General features: G+C 38.1%; 1 protein-coding gene across 1 annotated transcript; it reads left to right on the top strand.

Annotated features, from left to right (window-relative positions):
* The first annotated feature begins 7109 nt into the window (after positions 1-7109).
* LOC117630199 (disease resistance protein RPV1-like) lies at positions 7110-10460 on the top strand. Its single transcript, XM_034362941.1, has 4 exons — positions 7110-7833; positions 8660-8937; positions 9091-9193; positions 10174-10460. The coding sequence occupies exons 1-4, from the start codon at positions 7110-7112 to the stop codon at positions 10458-10460; spliced, it is 1392 nt and encodes a 463-aa protein (XP_034218832.1).
* Positions 10461-19386: the final 8926 nt, after the last annotated feature.

The following is a 19386-nucleotide window of genomic DNA, read 5'->3' as shown; positions in this document are numbered from 1 at the left end:
GTGAAAATTGGGTCGGGTCCTGTCAATTATATTGTTTTTTTTTGTTGTTGAGAAATTCTATGATTGCATTCATAATTCAGCCAAAAAAGCCACTAGTCACAAAAGGCCAATACAAACTAGCCACAAAAGGGCCATTATAATAATAGAGTGGTTTAATATCAAAATTAAGAAAGTCAGGTATGTCTCCACTAACGATTAGGCAAGATCGAAGAAACTCTGGCATAGGCATCTAAACTAAGATTGCAAACTTAGAATAATAAAAAAGAGATAAAGCTTGAAAAAACCAAGCCATAACAATACAAATAAAACTCTCACCAAGGAGAGATGAAAAGCTCTCACAAAGGAGAGATGAAAAATTCTCACAAAAGGATAGGTGAAAACTACACAGAGAACCCAAAGAGTCTCTGCAACTTATTCCAAACATAAAAGAAATTGCAAAAAAGATGGTGGTGGAGATCCGATGCCGAAATGCAGGTGAAGATCCGACGTTGAGCCGCAGCCGCCTTTAATGATTGGATGAAAATCATAAAAAAAAATTAAGACAAATAAGGACAACTCTTTGTCTTTGAAAATGGGGGAAGAGGTGAAAGGAGGAAGAGAGGAAGAGAAGAGGAGAGAGGGGGGAAGAACAATGGCTTCCTCCCCCCTCAAAGTGAAAAAGGCTCTAAGAGTGTTTTTTGGGAGAAAGGGGACTAGGATTTTTGTGTTTTGGTCCACAAATCATGGATGTCTAGAACTGAAGATGATGAATTAAATAAAAAACACATTAATTTTGTGTGTGGGTAAAATAAACACATTAATTTTGATAATGTGTATTTTTTCGGTTACATTTAATATGCATTTGCCTTATAAAGTTGATTGAAAATTAGTCAATAAAAAAAAAAAAATTATTAGAGTTGAAATTCAAAATTTTAGCTATCCCACCCATCAAAAAATTCATAGTTCCATCCTTGATCATAGGTGTTTTGAAACCATGGCTAAAAGCTTAGAATCATATGGTTGTTGTGTTGATTTTGGCTGTCAAATTCCATGACCATGATTCTAATAATAATTTAAGTATAAGTCTGGGAAGCAGAGAATCCATTTGTATAATATACGAGGTCATCAGTGAATCTCACATCCAAAGAGATGTGAGCAATAATATGATATTACTTTAGCTATAAAGTAAAAGTTGAAAGTGAGTGTAGAATTTTTGGGCAACTTACTTTGATGTAACAACTCGGAAATTGAAAGTTTCCTTAGAGAAGGGGAAACAAAAAACCAGAATCCTAAGTAGCAATTTCCCTTAGAAAATCAGAAATAATTGTGTTTCACACATTCCCCTCCTTAACGATATAGAGTAAGAGACGTAAGACAGTTTGGCTTGATGTTTACCCCCTGAGGGATCTTTCAAATAATTTTATTTGAGGGACGCCTTTTAGGGTACCCTACAATTTTTTTCCCAATGATCCAAACCATCTATTTTTTAGGTCTTCATTCATAGATCATCCTTACAAAAAATTAGACAAATCGAAAACTGTTTCGACATCCAACTGTGTCTTACAAAATCAATGAACACGACGCTTCAAGAAAATGCTAAAATTTCAATAACTTAATTGAGTGGTCAAATAAAATCGGATTCAAGTGATTTTTTGTAGAGATGATCTTTGAATGAGTATCTACAAAATAGAAGGTTTGGATTAGTAAAATACAATCCAGAGTGAGGCCTACAAGGGATGTCTCTCAAATAAACTTATTTGAGGGATCCCTCAATAGAAGCTCAATTACAAACACTTGTGACATGTAAAACATTAAGTTGAATGCAAAAAGGTACAAGAATTGGTGGTACAACAACTATACTCGTATGATCTCAGTAGGGTTCCATAATATTAAAATGTTGTAACTTGCAAGCAGTCTCACAGCAAGCCCTAGTAGTCGAAATGCCATAAAAACAGAGAGTAGATTTTGTCGAATTTTTAAATAAAAAAATTGGCCTAAAAATTAGCCCTAGTCATTTAGGATTCATAAGTCCGTGCCTGCCGAGTTCTCCATCTCTTCTCTCAAGAAGTGCCACAACAAAGTGAGCATCAGCTCCTCAATCTCTCACCAAATGGTGCACGGCTTGCACAACACTGACTGATGCTCTCTCCCTTATATAGACAAGTGCAGCAGTGGAGCATGTGAAGGGCTCCAAGCTCCCTCCCATGTGCGAAAGTGAAGACGATAGAAAAATCCCACTCTCCCTTGTCTTACTCACGACAACTTATACATCAGAAAAACGAAAGTCCCACACTTTATTTGAAGTGCTCAATGAAAAGAATGCCCAAAACCATACGTTAGGCGCCATGATTTGTTGCATGTCCCCACTTGCCTTTGCCTTTTCCTTTCTCCAAAGTGGTCGCCTAAAGGGAAAAGTAGAAACAATAATTTGGGCCAATATTCCAACATCATATTGGTTACAAGAACTCATAATAAACTTGGAGAATTGCCGAAACAAATTAAATCTCATTCTCGACATGATTTTGGTACCAATATTAATCTTTTGATACTTCATACTTTGGTAGAAGTTTTCACCAGGGATTTCTGACCTTTTGGCCTGATCTTCAGGGCTAAGTAGCTCATTGGAATCGAAATTCCCGAGGTAGCTGTACTTTAGAAAAATTGCAAAATGTTTGAAACTCAAGAACCAACTAACCAACATACTTTCAAAAGAAAATTGAACAAAAGAATGGTTTTCTGCTGAAAAATGACAGATATCCTACAGAGGGAGTGATTGATCATGAAAAAAAAAACACACTTCAATATTTACTTAAAAAGGTAGACATAATAACAACTTATAAGTTCATTACATAAGAAAGAGAGAGAAATACTTCACACTGACAGATATAGCAGGAGATATTTACTCCGAGTAAACATGAACAAGCTTAGACACATAAACTTTCAAGACACTAATCAAAATAAATGATACCAATAAATCCCCCAGTGAGCATGAAAATCTAATAATAGTCAATATGTTTGCTGTAGGACTTGGTTACTCTCTTGTAAGGAGAAGCAGACTTTTGGACCGTCACTTGAGTCTTGTTAGGACAAGCACACTTGCACTGCACTTTGGTCTTGTTAGGAGAAGCAGAATTTTTCACCTGGGTCTTGTTAGGGTAAACGGACTTCTTGCACTTCACCTGGGTCTGGTACTCAGTGGTAAACCCTAGCTCCTTGTTCACATGTTTGGCAGTGGAGGTGTACTTTGCCTCTTGCTTGTAACCCAAGCCACCAGTCCTCTTGTCCACAAACTTTCCAGCCTTGCAGCTCCCAGTAAAGCTGCTTGACCCTCCACCATAAGCATGTTTGTATGAATATCGATCTTTCATTTGAACTTGTTGAGACTCATTGAGCTGTGAAGAAGATGATCCGTTGCTCAAAGGCATAAACTGTAGGTAGCCAACAAAAGCAGCAAGCTGTGAATCAGGCTTCTTCGGCATGTTTGATTGTGTGCTTGTCAATAGAAAGTGGGTTGTGAAATTGAAATGGGGTTTTGTTGGCCTCCCTACTTATAATAAGCTACCTTTCTTGGGAAGTTTTCTTTTTAATTATTTTTGGCTAGAGATTTGTTTATTTAGGGGTGCCACGTTCATGTTTCGTGTATTATTGATGTACTGATCATAGCTTTATTTCTTGAAACGTCATATCTCAGTAGCTTTATTCAAATCATGTTGTTCTTTTTTCCTTTCGGTGAATGTCATCGTATGGAGGTCCCAAATTTTATGGACTTGAGCTTTAATTAGGAGAGAGAAAATAACAGACTGAGCAGGGCTTTTACAAAAAACTCAAAATGGAGGCCCACATCATAGCTGGGGTTGAAAATGCCCACCGGGTAGGGCTTGGCCTATTGGGCGAACCAAAATGGGCCTATTTTGTTTTTCCCTTCTTTTTTCCTTTTTTTTTTGAATTTTTAAAAACTTCTTGTTGAACATTCACTGTCTAGCATTTAATCCGCTAATTTTTAAGTTGCAACCTAACAACAAAACAAATACACAATAAAATCCAAATGAAAGAGCAAATTCAAAAAAACAATGTTGCATAAAAATAATAAATTCAACTTCATTTCATCACCTCCTACATATAACTTACAAATCCTTCACACTGTTTGTCTCTGCAAAACGACCACTTTCATGTCATCAAAATTAACAGCCTTTTGGGTGGAGTCAGCAGCAACATGGGACATCAAACTTTGATCAAGGTGATAAAGTGGCTCACTTTAATTTCTAGAAGGTGAAGTGAGACCTAATCATAGTTGTAAACACGAATTTCCTGCGACAAATGAGACAAGAACACGTGTACAAAATAATATTGTATTAATGAAATTTAGGGTTACAATCTCTGTATTGAATCATCTGATTCGATCTCCAAAGTGTTTTAAAAAAATTTGTGTTTGATACAAGGGTCGTAAAGACTTGATCTTGAACAAACGGGTAGCACGGAGCTTGTTTGGTGTTTGTGAATTTTCTATGGTGAAGGAACCGGCACGTATTTGTTGTGTTTGGTGGCTCTTCCAAGGTAGGGTGAAGAATGCAGAGAGTTTTCTGTTTCTTCTGAGTGCTAGGTTTTTTCTCTGACCCCTTCTTTCGTCTTGAGGCCTCCTATTTATAGGCTTTTGTCGGATGCTTGACTTAAATAACTTTCCCTATTTAAAACCTTGATTTGTGAGATTTTGATTTGATTTAAATCAATTCCCATAATCTGGCAATTTAACCAGATTATCTTTAATTGATTAACCTGATTAATATTTGATTTAAATCAAAGTCAATCACATAAGATTCTTTCCTTTAATTTTGTCTTCATCTTGAACCGTTTGATGCACTCCGTCGGATGTCGCCATTTGTCATTTTTGACAACTAATCCGATTTTGATGAGTCACACGCCACATGGGTGAATTACGGGGCCCACGATTTAATCCACCGAACCCTAATTATTTTCTTGTCCAATGGAATTTATTGCACCAAAATTTCTTTGTCTACAAATTGCCCCCACTTCATGATGCATTGTAGACATGGGCCTTTTCACGTGTAGGAGGTGCAGCTTGAAGTGTTCCCCTTTCTTTTCTTTTCTTCTCTTTTTTTTTTTTTTTTTGGGTTAGATATCATTGAGAATATCTAACCTATTTCCAACGTTGGTTTCCCTTTTTTTTTTTTTTTTTGGGTGATATTATTAAGCTTAATAATATCCAATATTGGTAAGATCTTGGGAAGCAAGATACTTTCCTAAACTAGGAATGAGAAACCCTAGCATCACTAGGAGCTTTGATGGTCTTTGGTTTCTTTAAATTGCACTATGTTCATGAATATTGAGATCAACCAAATAGAACAGTAGAAAAACTCCTCTTGTTGGCGAGAAGGTCTACGACTTTGAAGTTTGCATCATCCGAATCTCAGCAACCAAAGTGTTGAGAGTTGCTTGTTGGTAGGGCTTGAACCCATTCTTTGTTTCATCATGTTCTTGTATCAGCTTTTTTTTTTTTTTTGGGAGTGGGAGCAAGATGGGTAAGAGGGTTGGAACATGCTTGGAGGTGTGCATTAGGGCCTGGTCAGTATGGCTGGAGGCAGGCGAGATATGGGCTCGAAGGGAGGTAGGTGCGATATGGGCTGGAAGGGAGGCCCCAGGCCTGGCGCGCAAGGACGGCTCGAAGGGAGGCGCTGGCCTTGTTGTACGAGGTGGGCTCGAGCTAGGAGAAGAAGACGCTGGGCCTTCTGCTGGAGCTGGAGTGAACGGGCCAGGAGGAGATGCGGGCCACGAGCTCTGGTTGGGCTGCGAGTTGGACCTGGCGCGACATGGGACATAATAAAATCCAAATGAAACAAATAAGTTTTAAGTTGCAACCTAACAACCTAACAACAAAACAAATACACAATAAAATCCAAATGAAAGAGCAAATTGAAAAAAACAATATTGCATAAAAATAATAAATTCAACTTCATTTCATCACCTCCTACATATAACTGACAAATCCTTCACACTGTTTGTCTCTGCAAAACGACCACTTTCATGTCATCAAAATTAACAGACTTTTGGGTGGAGTCAGCAGCAACATGGGACATCAAACTTTGATCAAGATGATAAAGTGGCTCACTTTAATTTCTAAGAGGTGAAGTGAGACCTAATCATAGTTTCAGAGACATTATAACAAATAAGCCTTTAAGCTATTAAGGGTAAAATTGGAATAGAATATTTAAAAGAATAAGAAGAGCATTAAAATGTGGACCGGCCTATCACAATAATCTATCACACATGATTCGAAAAACCAATTTAAAACGTGGAGGATTGCATGGACATTGATATCTATGCACATGGACTTTTTGATCGTTCTCCATATTCAGAATAAACTTAATTTTTATTTGAGAAGTAACTTAAGCATTGGAGGCTCTTTGGCACACACTATATCGTTGTGTTCAAGGACTTACGATCCTTTTCTCTCTTTCGCTTGAAGTTCAGAGTTAAGGAAGTAATTCTTGAAGAACGTCAAGATCCTTTCCCACACGTGCTTTTTTCCTCTCTCACGAGCGTACTTTATTATTATTATTATTGTTAACACCATATGGCAAACCAAGTTTGGCAAACCATATAGCAATAGAATGCCAATGCTCCGGTGCTTGGTTTGATTATTTTTTATCAAATTGGGATAAATAAGATTTTATAGAAATCAGTTTCATGTTCCCATACAAAATTGAGTTGTTTGGAACCCTGTACATCCAACAAGATTAAAGAACTATTTCCCTTAGGATATTGTGGACAGAAACCGTATTTTCCTTTTACTTGGAATTGAATCAATTTTACCTACTGCTTTGTCCAACAATGTTTGAACAAACAGAACAATAACCAGATATTGTGAATTGTAAATAAGTTATTGATTTAAATGTTTCACCTTGTGTTGGTTTCGAAATGGTTCATAGTTCTGTTTATTGCCAGGCGTGAAGCAAATTTTATCGGGAGAATTGTTGGGGAGATTGATCGACAGTTGAATAACAAACGCTCATTAGACATTCCCAGTTGGAATTGAGTCTCGGCTAGAGAAGTTGAGTAAAGACTTGCGTATTGAATCATCTAATAAGGATGTTCGTATGGTTGGTATTTGGGGTATGGGCGGAATAGGAAAAACAACTCTTGCCAAAGCCGCTTTCAATCAATTTGGTCGTAGCTTTGAAGGTAGTTGTTTCCTTGCAGACGTGAGGGTAAAAGCTGCAAACCCCGGTGGTCTAGTTAGTTTGCAAGAACTTCTTCTTTATGAAACCTTGAACAGAAGCAAGACGAAGGACGTTGGTTTTGTGGATAGAGGAACCATTATGATAAAAGAAAAACTTCAACATAGAAAATTACTCGTCATAATCGACGACTTAGATAAAGTGGAGCAACTAGAGGCATTAGCTAGAAGCCATGATTGGTTCGGTCCAGGAAGTAGAATTGTTATAACAACAAGAGATAAGCAGTTGCTAAAACCTAATGTCGATGATATATATGTCGCTGAAGAAATGGATGAAGAAGAAGCTCTAGAGCTCTTTATTTGGCATGCCTTTAAAGGATGTCATGTTAACGAAGAATATGTTGAGCTCTCAAGAAGAGTAGTTTCTTACTGTAGAGGTTTGCCACTAGCACTGAAAGTTTTGGCCTCTTCGTTGGCCACACAAAGCAAGGAAGTGTGGGAAAGCCAATTGGATAAATTGAATACAATTCCTCCTGAAGATGTTGTAAACAAGCTCAGAATAAGCTATAAAGGGCTAGATAATAAAGATAAGGATATATTCCTTGATATATCTTGTTTCTTTATTGGAATGGACAAGAACTATGTCACGCAGATATTGGAAGGTTATCATGGAAAGCCTGTAGAAACAGGAATCAATAACCTCCGGCATCGGTGCCTTATACCATTAGTGAAACAAAAACACTAATGATGCATGATTTGCTTCGAGACATGGGCATAGAAATTGTTTGTGAAGAATCCTATTATGACCCTGGAAAACGCAGTAGGCTGTGGCATCAATAGAAGATGTAAGAGAAGTGTTGAAAAGAAAATCTGTAAGTATCTTTCCACAAAAATGGTTGGAAGCATAATGTAAGGTGGTTTGATAACCATTTAATTTTCACTTTTTACTGTTGAGAGAAAATCCTAAACTCAATTTATTTTAGGGGTTTTGATAACCATTTAATTTTTACTTTAAAAAAAAAAAAAAGTAAAAACATGTTGGTAACATTTTTCATTTTTCATTTTTTGTTGGTAACATGTTAGTATGTCATATTCTGGAAAAAGAAGAATGAAATTTCTAAGCCTAACTAATTTGTTCTATCTTTAGTTATAAATTCTAGTGACTAGTAAATTAGTGGAGACAATTGAACAAGAGAATACGATTTGGGTAGAAAAAGGTGGCATCTCAATTTTGAGAGGAGAAATGTTTACTGCATAAGCAAATAAATTTAATAGACATAGGCAGGGAGAAATTTAACTGGGTTTTAATTTAAAGGGTTATTTGATTCTATTTAATTGAATTTTTGGCTTTATTTGAAAGTTTTTACAAAAACGGACATTTATGAATTTAGAGGTCAAGTTTAGGCTAGATATGAATAAAACTCGTCCATAAATAAATTTCCGCATGAAAATAAAACTTCTTTCTTACTGAGTGCCTTTTTTTAACAGGAACTGACGAAATTCAAGGACTTGCTCTAAATTTGGAAATATCTGAAAAGGCTAGTTTCAGTGCACAAGCATTTGAAAACATAAGGCGACTGAAATTGCTCCAACTCAATTACGTAGAGCTCACTAACGGCTACAAATATCTTTCCACCAACATGTTATGGTGGATGTGCTTGCATGGATTTCCACTACCATCCATACCGAATCAATTTGATCAAGAAAGCTTAGTTGCCATGGACCAGCAGAATAGCAAACTCATACTAGTTTGGGTGGAATCGAAGGTACGTACAGTCATTGTCAACCTAGTTTTTTACTTGCTAGTAGTTCTTTCTTTCTGGTTTTCTACTTCATATAATGTTCTGTTCGGATTAATGTTTTTATCAAACGTTTCTTTAGGATTTTAATATCTGGTTTCTTTCGGTTTTGTGTAACAGATGTTTATCAAGTTGAAATTCATTAATGTTGAGGAACTGATATTGCAAGACTGTAAAAGTTTGTCTGAGGTTCAGTCTTCCATTGGGGATCTACAAAGACTTTGTAAACCGTGTATCCTTCTTGTACGCTGTATGGCATGAACCTAGATTGAGGCTAGGGCCTGTACCTGATCTCTTGGTGGGGATGCCTTCTGGAGAAGACCTGCACACTTCGAACAACTATCAGAACAAGAGCGAACTGGGGTTGATCCTAGTTGAGCCCCCTCCGATGGCTAAGTCAGAAGCTATTTAGAGGTGGAGAAAAGGATGTAGGGTTTATCAAGTGAGAATATTTATTACCTTTATCCAGAGATAGGTGATGAGTATTTATAAGGGGAGAAGGAGGGACAAAGATACTTAAGGAGGAGATATTTATCTTCCTTACCCCTGGTGAGACTGGATTACATTAAATGGCTATTCTGATCACCATGCTATCTAACAGGGATCATGTGGCAAAGTGACATGTGGCTTTAGATGGGAGGCACATTAAATGATCTCTCTCCATCGCCAGGCTGTTGATCAGACAGATGGAATGACTGACTTGACAGGGCTCTGATCACGCCTTTATGTCATTAATGCACCTCTGGTCATACGAGGTCACCACAGTGGTCGGGTCGGTGTTTGAATGCCCGAGCACTGATTCGCACTTTGTCCCGTCAGACCTTGGCTGGGAGGCCTTTTATCAATACCCGGGGTATCATATCTGATTGAGTCAGTATAAGGGCAACCCAGCCATGCAATGGCCACGTGGTATTCTGTAATAGGCTCGGCTCATAGTGGTGGTATGATCTATTAACATACTTACTTTGGTAAATCTTGAAGACTGCGAAATGCTGATGCATCTCCCACTCAATTTCTATAATTCCAAGTCCATTAAAACTCTTCTACTTAATGGTTGTTCAAGATTTCAAAACTTGGCTGATGGCTTAGGGGACATGGTAGCATTGACATGGCTCAGAGCAGATAACACAGCCATAAGACAAATACCATCTTCCATAGTAAAATTGAACAACTTGAGAGTTTTTTCTGTATGTGGTGTGACAGGGTCACCGTCAACACATCTTTTGCCCCCTTCCTTAAATGGCTCTTTAAGGGAATTAGCTCTTGCAGGCTGCAGCTTAACTGAAGATGCAATCCCTAGGGATCTCAGGAGCCTCATTTCCTTAGCAGATTTAAATCTTGGAAACAATGGTTTGCGTAGGCTACCAAGCCTCGGTGGTCTTTCAAAGCTTCAAAAATTGTGTTTAGATGACTGCATAAACCTTACTGCAATCCCAGATTTACCAACAAACTTGACAGTTCTGCAAGGGATTGGCACGTCGAAAGCGTGAGCTATTGTCGCGCGTGTGCCTTCACCATCTAATCCAAATATAGTACACTCATCAGCCGCACCTGCCAACTGCGCTTTTTCTTTCCTTCGCAAATCGACCTGTATATCAACACCCACCGCACGGAGACATGGCTGTCGTCGACGAGGCTCGTGGTGAAGCCCGATATGTTGTTCGGGAAGCACGGGAAGAGTGGCCTTGTTGCTCTCAATTTGGAAATGGCTCAGGTCGCCGAGTTTGTGAAGAAGCGTTTTGGCAAGGAGGTAATTGCCATCCGATTTTTTATTTTTCTGATTTTGATCGTTTGTTGCGAACCCAATTGTTCAAGATTGAATTTTGGGATGTTTTGTTTGAAGGATTTTGGGTGAATTTGGAAAAAGGTTGAGATGGGAGGCTGTAAGGCGCCTATAACGACGTTTATAGTGGAGCCATTTATGCCTCATGATCAAGAATTTTACCTTTCGACTGTTTCTGAAAGACTTGGATCGACTTTGAGCTTTTTGAAGTGTGGAGGAATTGAAATTGAAGAGAACTGGGACAAGGTATTGCAAATGTGTGTCTTTTCATTTTGGTTTCTTTGAGTGTTGGAATTAGGATGTTGTTTTCTGCTTTGTTTTGGGTGCTAATTGCTGTATCTATGTTTGTTTTGATGTTTTATAGGTGAAATGAGGCTTGTGGTCCACTGATTGCCACTCTTCCATTGGAGGTTTGCTTCATTCTCTTCTTTCTCATGTATATTCTTGTTAAGCTTGAAGTTATGTTGCTGCAAATGCGTTAGCATGTAGTAAAGATGAGCATATAGCTTAAAAATGTGGACTGTTTGAGGATGAAGACCAAACCAAACCACTGGACTCTTTCAAATTGAACTTCTTGACTGGCTACAGCAGCATTAAGATATAGTTGTAGATCGAAGTCTGTTAGCATAAAGAGCATGAGTTTCGTAGGTATAATTCTTGTGTTTTGCCCTTTAATTTTCTATTTGATATCATCATTTTATTTCTCTTTGACAAACTGTTTTGTCGGTATTGGGACTTCTGTCTTATCTATTCTGGTGTGTTACAGGTCAGAGACAAAATTGGGGATTTCATGAAGGTCTTCTTCATTGTATTTCAGGGTATGCAATGTCTAAAGATAGATAACTTATGTTTTTACTACACTGTAAGACCGTGATTAGCTTGATCTCATGTATATCATAGTTATGTACATTCTCTTCTTGCTGAGGTTATTTGAATTCTTGATTTCGTTTGCAGATTTGGGTTTTAGCTTCCTGGAAATGAACCCGTTTACCTTGGTTAACGGTGAACTATCCATTAGATATGAGGGGGAACTGGATGAAGTCCATTTTTAAAAAAAAAAAAAAAAAAAAAAAAAAGGGTATAGCCGCGCAGCTGTACTATTTATTAAATAAAATAAACGACGCGAGTAAAGCCGCGCGGCTATACTCATTTCTTTTTTAAAAAATGGGGAAAACCTTGTATAGCCGAGCGACTATACTATTTATTTTTAAAAAAAAGGAAAAGAAAAAGAGCCTAGTAAAGCCGAACGGCTATACTATTTTTGGAAAAAAAATTCTATAAACCAAGTCTCGCCACGCGGCTATACTGGGATCCCACGTTCCTCAAATAATTGTCGGTCGTAATTTAAAAGGGTTGGCTGTGTGCTTTGTTTACTCCTCAGATTCCACAAGACCTATAGATTCTAGGGAAATAGCTCTAAATGCCACCATTTTTATAATTGTAACTGAAAATACCACCCTTTTTAAAAAAATTTGGAACTATAACCTATAAATATATATTTATTGTCCTCTTATTGCATACATATCACTTTTGCTGAAGTTCTCTATCAGTTTTGCTGAAGTTCTCTCTCAGCTCTCTCTCTTGGCTCCGTCTCTCAGTTTCTCTTCACTCTCTCGTCGCTTTGCTCTCACTCTCTCATCTCTTGTCGATCAGCTCTCACTCTCTCGTCGCTCAGCTCTCAATCTCTCGTCGCTCAGCTCTGACTCTCTCTTCTCTCTTCCTCTCCCAGCGAAATCTGTTCATCGAAGCTCAACTCCATCGTTCACCTTGAACAGGTACTGTTCATCGTCATTTTCTTACAGTTTAAGGATTTCTCTGAAGTTGGTTTAGGGTTTATGCATTTCTATGAAATTGGTTCAGGGGTTTGTTCGAAATTGGTTGAAGGTTTAGGGGTTTCTCTGAAATTGGTTTAGGGGTTTCATTGAAATTGGTTTTGGGGTTTCTCTGAAATGATCTTAGTATGATGATTCCTTGTTTGAAACAGTGAATGGGTTTATTCTTTGTGGACTGATGCTTGCACTGTTGTTGTTTTGCTGTTGCTATTGATGTCGTATTGTTGTTTTTTTGCTAGTGTATTGCTAATGTAGTGATGTTGTGTTGGCATTTTAGTGCTATTGTATTTTTAGTTTATTATGGTTTTATTATGGTTTTTGTAGCAGTTATTGATTGGTATTTGGTGGCTTACTATGGGTCTTTATGACCATTGCATTTAACCTTCTTACAAGTCTAATCGGTATGTATTTTCTTTGTTGAAGATGATATCTAAAGTCTAAGACAATTAACCTGTGTATATCATTTTGAACTTGTAAACTCCCAACCATATCATACTTTTTGTTTGAGAATAATGCTTGTTAATTTGACATATTTTTTTATAACTCTGTTTACTAACTTTAGGGCTTGCATATTGGATATGGATAAGTTTTCTTTAGAACTATATGTGGTGTAATATGAGTTCTTTAAAAGTTTGCTCTTTTGTGCTTGATCATTGTCTGCTTAAAAGAAAGCGGGAAATGAGTGAAGATGGGAACCTACCACCAACAGGTGTGGTTTAGAGAAATGGGGACATTGATTTTGCTATAAGCTAACTCTTTAAGCTTTTGCTTTTCTTGTTTGTGTATGGATACTTAGAGAACTTTGTTTATGAGGAGAACTTATAATTTTGTAATTGTACATGTCTTACAAACATTTTATACAGTTTTGATGGTTTATTTATTAATTTATCTTTGATATCGATAAAGCAGAGAATACATACAGACCTTTTATTTTGTTAAGAAAAAACTGAAGGGATGGTGCCAATTTCATTCATTTTCTTACATTTGAAAGGAGGGCCATAGTGGAGTCATTATTGTGGTTGCCACTAATTCATAGGATGTTCCATTACATTATACCTTGAAGTCAATCAATTCTTTCCCGATGTCTTCTTGTTTTTTAAAACTCTTTCTAGTCAGATAGATTTCTATCGTTAGTCTTGAATTGTTCTCAATTAGGCTTGTGCTACCGCACATTCCCATTCTAGCTGAAGCTGTCTCATGATTATCTGGTGTGTTGAGATGTGTCTTTAGATATTATATTATGCAGGAGTGGTAGAGTACTGGGTGTCTTGAGATGTGGCTTTGAGCTATTGAATTAGTAGGTCAGTTGTAAATAGCTGGGGTTTTGTTTATGCTCTGTATTTTTTGTTTATTTTTCACTTAATATCCTATAATAGGCTGTTGATAAGTGCTGATTGTTTATTGCTTGTTATTGTCTAGATTGCAACGGACTGAATTTCTTCTTCAACATATCTGGGACATTGAAGGGTTTAGCAAATAAGTTTGGGTTGGCGGTGGTTGTCACCAACCAAGTGGTGGATTTTATTGGGCCACATGATAAAGTGAATGGGGTGAGGTTGGGAAACTTGGAGTCCCTGGACACATCAGGCAGACGGGTGAGTCCAGCTTTGGGACTGGCTTGGGCACATTGCATAAATTCAAGAGTGTTCTTGGCAAGACATGAGCAATCTATTGAGGTTAACATTCGTAATGCTCCTTCAACAAGTATATGTAGTCAAACACATAGGACATTTCACCTTGTATTTGCCCCACATCTGGCCTATGCATCGGCCGAATTTGTAATCAAAAAGAAGGTATAGTCGGAGTATCACAGTAACTGTGTAATATAGGAATTCTAAGAACTTTAATGTTTTGGATCCATTTGGAATTACATTCCAGTCCCTTTAATTTCGCACTCAAATTATAATAGCAATCTGGAAGCAATACCAGTACAATAAAAGTTCAATATAATAGCAATCTGTCAGCAATACAGTATGTTGTAGCAATGCAACCCAAATTATGCAAATTTAAAAGAATTCCCATTCAACATAACACGAAACCCACCACAAATAAAAGTAGAGTTTACATGACCTACCAAAGCAACACAAATCATATTGTCTAAGATACATTGCGCAATGGAATATTGTTTTTACAAGAGAATTGCACCTTAAATTCAAAGTGGCCTCTTAATGCCGTCAACCGTAACTCCGTCAACAATGCTTTCTTACTAGAGAAAATTTGCCCAACTGTAATTTTCGGATTCCAATCACTTCGTGAAAACCCGCTGTCCAAATATGCTTCTTCATCATTTACACCGGCTGCATTGTACCGATTTTGTTCACCCATTTGACTCCAATAATGTTGACGAGTGGGTTCAGATTCTCCTCCTAAACGCATTATTGGCAACTGGGCAGCTGTGTTCAAGCAGCCCAAATTAGGAGGGGCAGAGTACACTGGCACTTCATTTCTTTCAGTACCATTATCACCACCATGCATCTCCTCCACCTCGCTAAAATCAATCATATCCATAAAATCTGTCCCTACTTCACCTCCCACATCAGTGACATTTGTATTATTCCAAGTTACTTCATTGCTTTCAACAATGACAACTGAAGAATGACCCATCCGACTACTATCTGTCGTGATATGCATACTATGAACTACATCATTTGTCAGTCCTTTATCTTCTATACTCACGAGTAAGGGAGCTAGTTTTGAAGGTGTTACCTCGGAATTGTACTTCATAAAAAAATTGACATCATCATCGTCCTCAATCTTTATGTGCTTCCACTCATTCGAGGCCACCAAAACTGAGAATTTTAAGCAAACCTTGTCTTCCCTGCTGTTTGTATTACCAATCTGATGCACACGGTCCAACAGTTCAGCAAATTTGATGGTCCGTGGAACTATTAAGCCTTTTGAGTCACCCCCTTCGTATTTGCACATCTTCTTCGAGGTGACCCATTTTCCATTGTAGCACACGAGAATAACAATTGTCTCCATTTCTGACCATGACAAAACAACATTTCATTAACACAATATAACCACAATAACCATACAATACAATAGCAATATAACAGTAACATAGCAGCAATATATAAGCAATATAATGGCAATATAACAGCAATACGACTGTAAAATAAGAGGAACACAACAGCAGTACACCAGTAACACATCAGAATCACACTATACAGATCTACTACATCAAATGGAAAATCCCAAGTTTCAAGATTCACATATCCAGACCAATCTAAATGCAATTGGTACAAACCCAGATGAATGAGCATGAATATTCAACAAAACCTAACCCAAAGAAATTAAAGCCAAAACGAATTTAACACAAACCCAAACAATCAAACTATAACCCATTTCACATAATCCCACTGATATTAAGAAAATAACCATCAACACTACCTTTTCGAGGTCGGCAATCCACTAGAGCTTCAAGGTTGCAAGCAGCTATTCAGAAGACATAGCTAAAGGGAGGGGTTCGCGATTCCAAACAGAGAGCAAGAGATCGAATAGGGGAGAAAGAGACATAACGAAGCTAGAGAGAGAAACAGCTGCGCTATGAGAAAGAGAGCAAAGAGAGAGACAGAGAGTTGTGCTAGAGAGAGAGAGAGCCAAGAGAGACACAGAGAGCTGTGATAGACAGATACCAAAGAGAAAGAGAGCTGTGCCACAGAGAGAGAGAGCTGTGTGAGCTAAGAGAGAACAAAATTTCTGAACTTGTGAAAAATCAGCAATAAGTGGACAATAATTTTATATTTATAGGTGATAGTTGTACAAAAATTGGGAAGGAGTGATATTTTTAGTTAAAATTATGAAATGGGTGTCATTTTAAGCTATTTCCCTAGATTCTAAATGTTGTATTGGCGTGATGGTTATAAATTTTATGAAGGGAACTAATTTTCTTGGCCGTGATACCAATTGCTTCAGTAAAAGTTCCCAGTCAAGAACCTGGAGGCGATTATCTTTGGCAGGGACAAGTGTCAAACGGTGCTCCGTTTGCAAGACGGGGACCAAGTCATGATTTGTGCAAAACCATATGGTTTTGGGAGGGTGAAGAAGGCTGGAGTTCAGAATGGGATAAACTTATGAAGGGAAATCTGCATGATTTTGTATGAATTCCGCACAAATCTGCATTTTTCTGATGATGAGGGAGAACGGAGCAATGACGCATTAGCAGTGGAGGGGTGTTTCGCGCGTCTGAACAGTTTTTTATTTAATCTTTTTTTCAATTGTTTTTCCTTTTCCCACCCACGTTGATTGTGGTTGCTAAAGAATGAGTTGATGTTGATGGGTCTTGGTTTTTATTTATTTTTATTTTTGACACCAAACGGTTATCAGTTCCACATTGCTTTTAAGTTGTGACCAAAGAATCAGTTGATGATGAGTCTTGAAAAATTCTAAACGTGAGTGTTTTGCAATATTCACCATCCCCTCTCGCTAGAAAATAACAGTAAATTTTTTTTTTAAAAAAAAGCTTTTCCATTACGTTTTCGCACGTGCCAATAGGCTTTTTCAGTTGTATATATCACATTGTTTTTTTACGTTCAATCGCATTGATTATTATTATTTTTTTTTTGTGATAGAGGGACAACAAGCAAAGTTAAATAGCAGAAATCAAGCGGGGTTTAGCAATCCCTAACAGATCATCAAGAAGGATATTTTCCTTCTAAGTAGAGGTCTCATCGAGGATGCAAATTCCCAAAGCTAAGTCATAACTCCAATTTGCAACTCACATTGCATTTTTTCACTGAGCATCTATGACTATTTTCTTACATTATTCCCATTAACTTATTCTTTACAAGTTTCAAATGCTATAAATCCACTAAAATATTGAACACAGAAGATATCTTGTTCCCTTCCCCGCAGCCTTCTTTACAGAACTAGAGAGCGAACTTCATTTCATCGTCACCATGAGAGCCAAGTGGAAAGAAGCGCATGAGGAGGTTGAAGAGGAAGAGCCGAAAGATGACACAGAGATCCAAGTAGTTTTGCCGCCATCTACCATCATCGACGTCGTCTCCCACCTGATTCCCATGTTTGTTTTCTAATCAAGTAATTAGTACCGATTAGTCAGCTTGTAGTCGTTATGTGATTCTTTCAATTTGAACAATTTTTGCTTAATTTCAATAAGCTTTCAAACCAAAAAATTAAAAACAAACGAATCATTTCCGATATGCTTATTGTAGGGGCTTTTTTCTTCTGACAGCTACAAATGGGTTGGGCCGCCGTAAGAAGTAAACTGAAGAAAATATCCCCGTGTCTGAGTTCAAAGGTCAGACCCCAAAATGCTTCGAAAGGATGGCAAAACCTTAGGAAACACCTTGGTTACCTTCACCAACCGAAAATAATGGCTGCTTACAGATGATTTCTTAATGCTTACTGATAAATTTTCTAGCTTGACATGAGAGGCTTGTGGCATGAGAGCAAAGTTGTCATGAGTTTAGCACTGAAGAGAAAATTAAGTGTTCCTAGGGGAAAGATGAGGTATTAAGGTAGGAGAGAAAGGGTTTTGCAGAGAGGTTTGGTTGAGAATGAGGGAAAGAGAGAAAAGGGTGGCTTGAGTGCCTTTTCCGGCAGCTTGACAGAGACTCTGTCAAGTGTTAGAACAGCTTGCCAAGAGGGAAAACTAAGGGAAAAGGATGGGCTGAGCACGAAATCGCTGGGTTTTGGGAGTAAGAGAGGAAGCTTGCTCTCTGGTTGTGAATGATGTTTGTTGGGTAGAAGAAGCCCTATTTATAGCCGATGGAAGCCATTTTTTCCAAGAAACCCTAATGGCTTCCATCCCATTTTGCCAAGTCTTTCCCTTCATTTCTTCTCTCCTTCCTTGACTTTTCCCATCTTGGTGAAATTTCATCAATCTATTTGCACAAAATCAGGGATTTTTGGGAGCTCAAGGCCCTTTCCCGCAGCTAGTAAGAGACTCCCATTCTCAGCTATTTCCTTTTTTCTTTCCTTCCTCCTTCCATGGCTAGATCTGATTAAGGAAAGCAAATGGATATACATGCTGGTTCGAAGGGTGCCTCTCCTCCTGACAGCTTGCGCGCTAATATCCATTGGTTCTTCGGATGTTTTGTGCTTGGAACTTGTTCTTTCCCATGTGCTGGAGCAGCTCTGCATATGTGGACATCTTGCTCCCCTCGTGGCTTCTGTTTTTTCAGCAAGGGGCTGAGGCTTTTGCAGGTCTTTATCTTAGTTACATGGGCATTCTATGACAATGGGTTGGTTTATCAAATAAATGGGTCAACCTCACCAAGTGTTGGCCTATTTTGTTGAGGTGTTGGGCTAATTTTGGTTAAGCTAATGGACTATTTTGGCTAAGGTAATGGACTATTTTGGCTAAGGTAATGGACTATTTTCTCCTTTGTAATCACCCACATATTTGGACCTAAGAAATAGGCTTAAGTTCCGAGGCTCCCAAGCAACCTGGAAACTCCATTTCTTGGCCGGTCAATGGGCCTCATGACAACTGATTACCATCCATACAACAACCCACTCAAGCAAGCTCCGGACATTTGCGTGGCTTGGGCCCACTTAAGCTTGTAGCGTGGTTGGTTGTGAAATAATAATTTCCCGCTTGGCATGGCATGTCACTTGGCATGTTTTTTAGTTATGACGCTTGATGGGATAATTAGCATGGGTTTATAGAGCCAGTGCTTATTTCGACTCTTAGCATGACAGATTGCATATTTATTTGGCATGGCATGTGGATCATGACTCGTGCGAGCGTGAATGACGAACTTTTGCGTGTTCCAAATCTGGTCTTTTCTTAATAAGGCATTGTGTTGGGCTAAGAATTTATTTGGGCCTAAC

The sequence above is a fragment of the Prunus dulcis genome, chromosome 6, assembly GCF_902201215.1.
Source record: "Prunus dulcis chromosome 6, ALMONDv2, whole genome shotgun sequence".
NCBI lineage: Eukaryota > Viridiplantae > Streptophyta > Magnoliopsida > Rosales > Rosaceae > Prunus > Prunus dulcis.
This window is presented reverse-complemented; position numbering and strand designations above follow the sequence as displayed.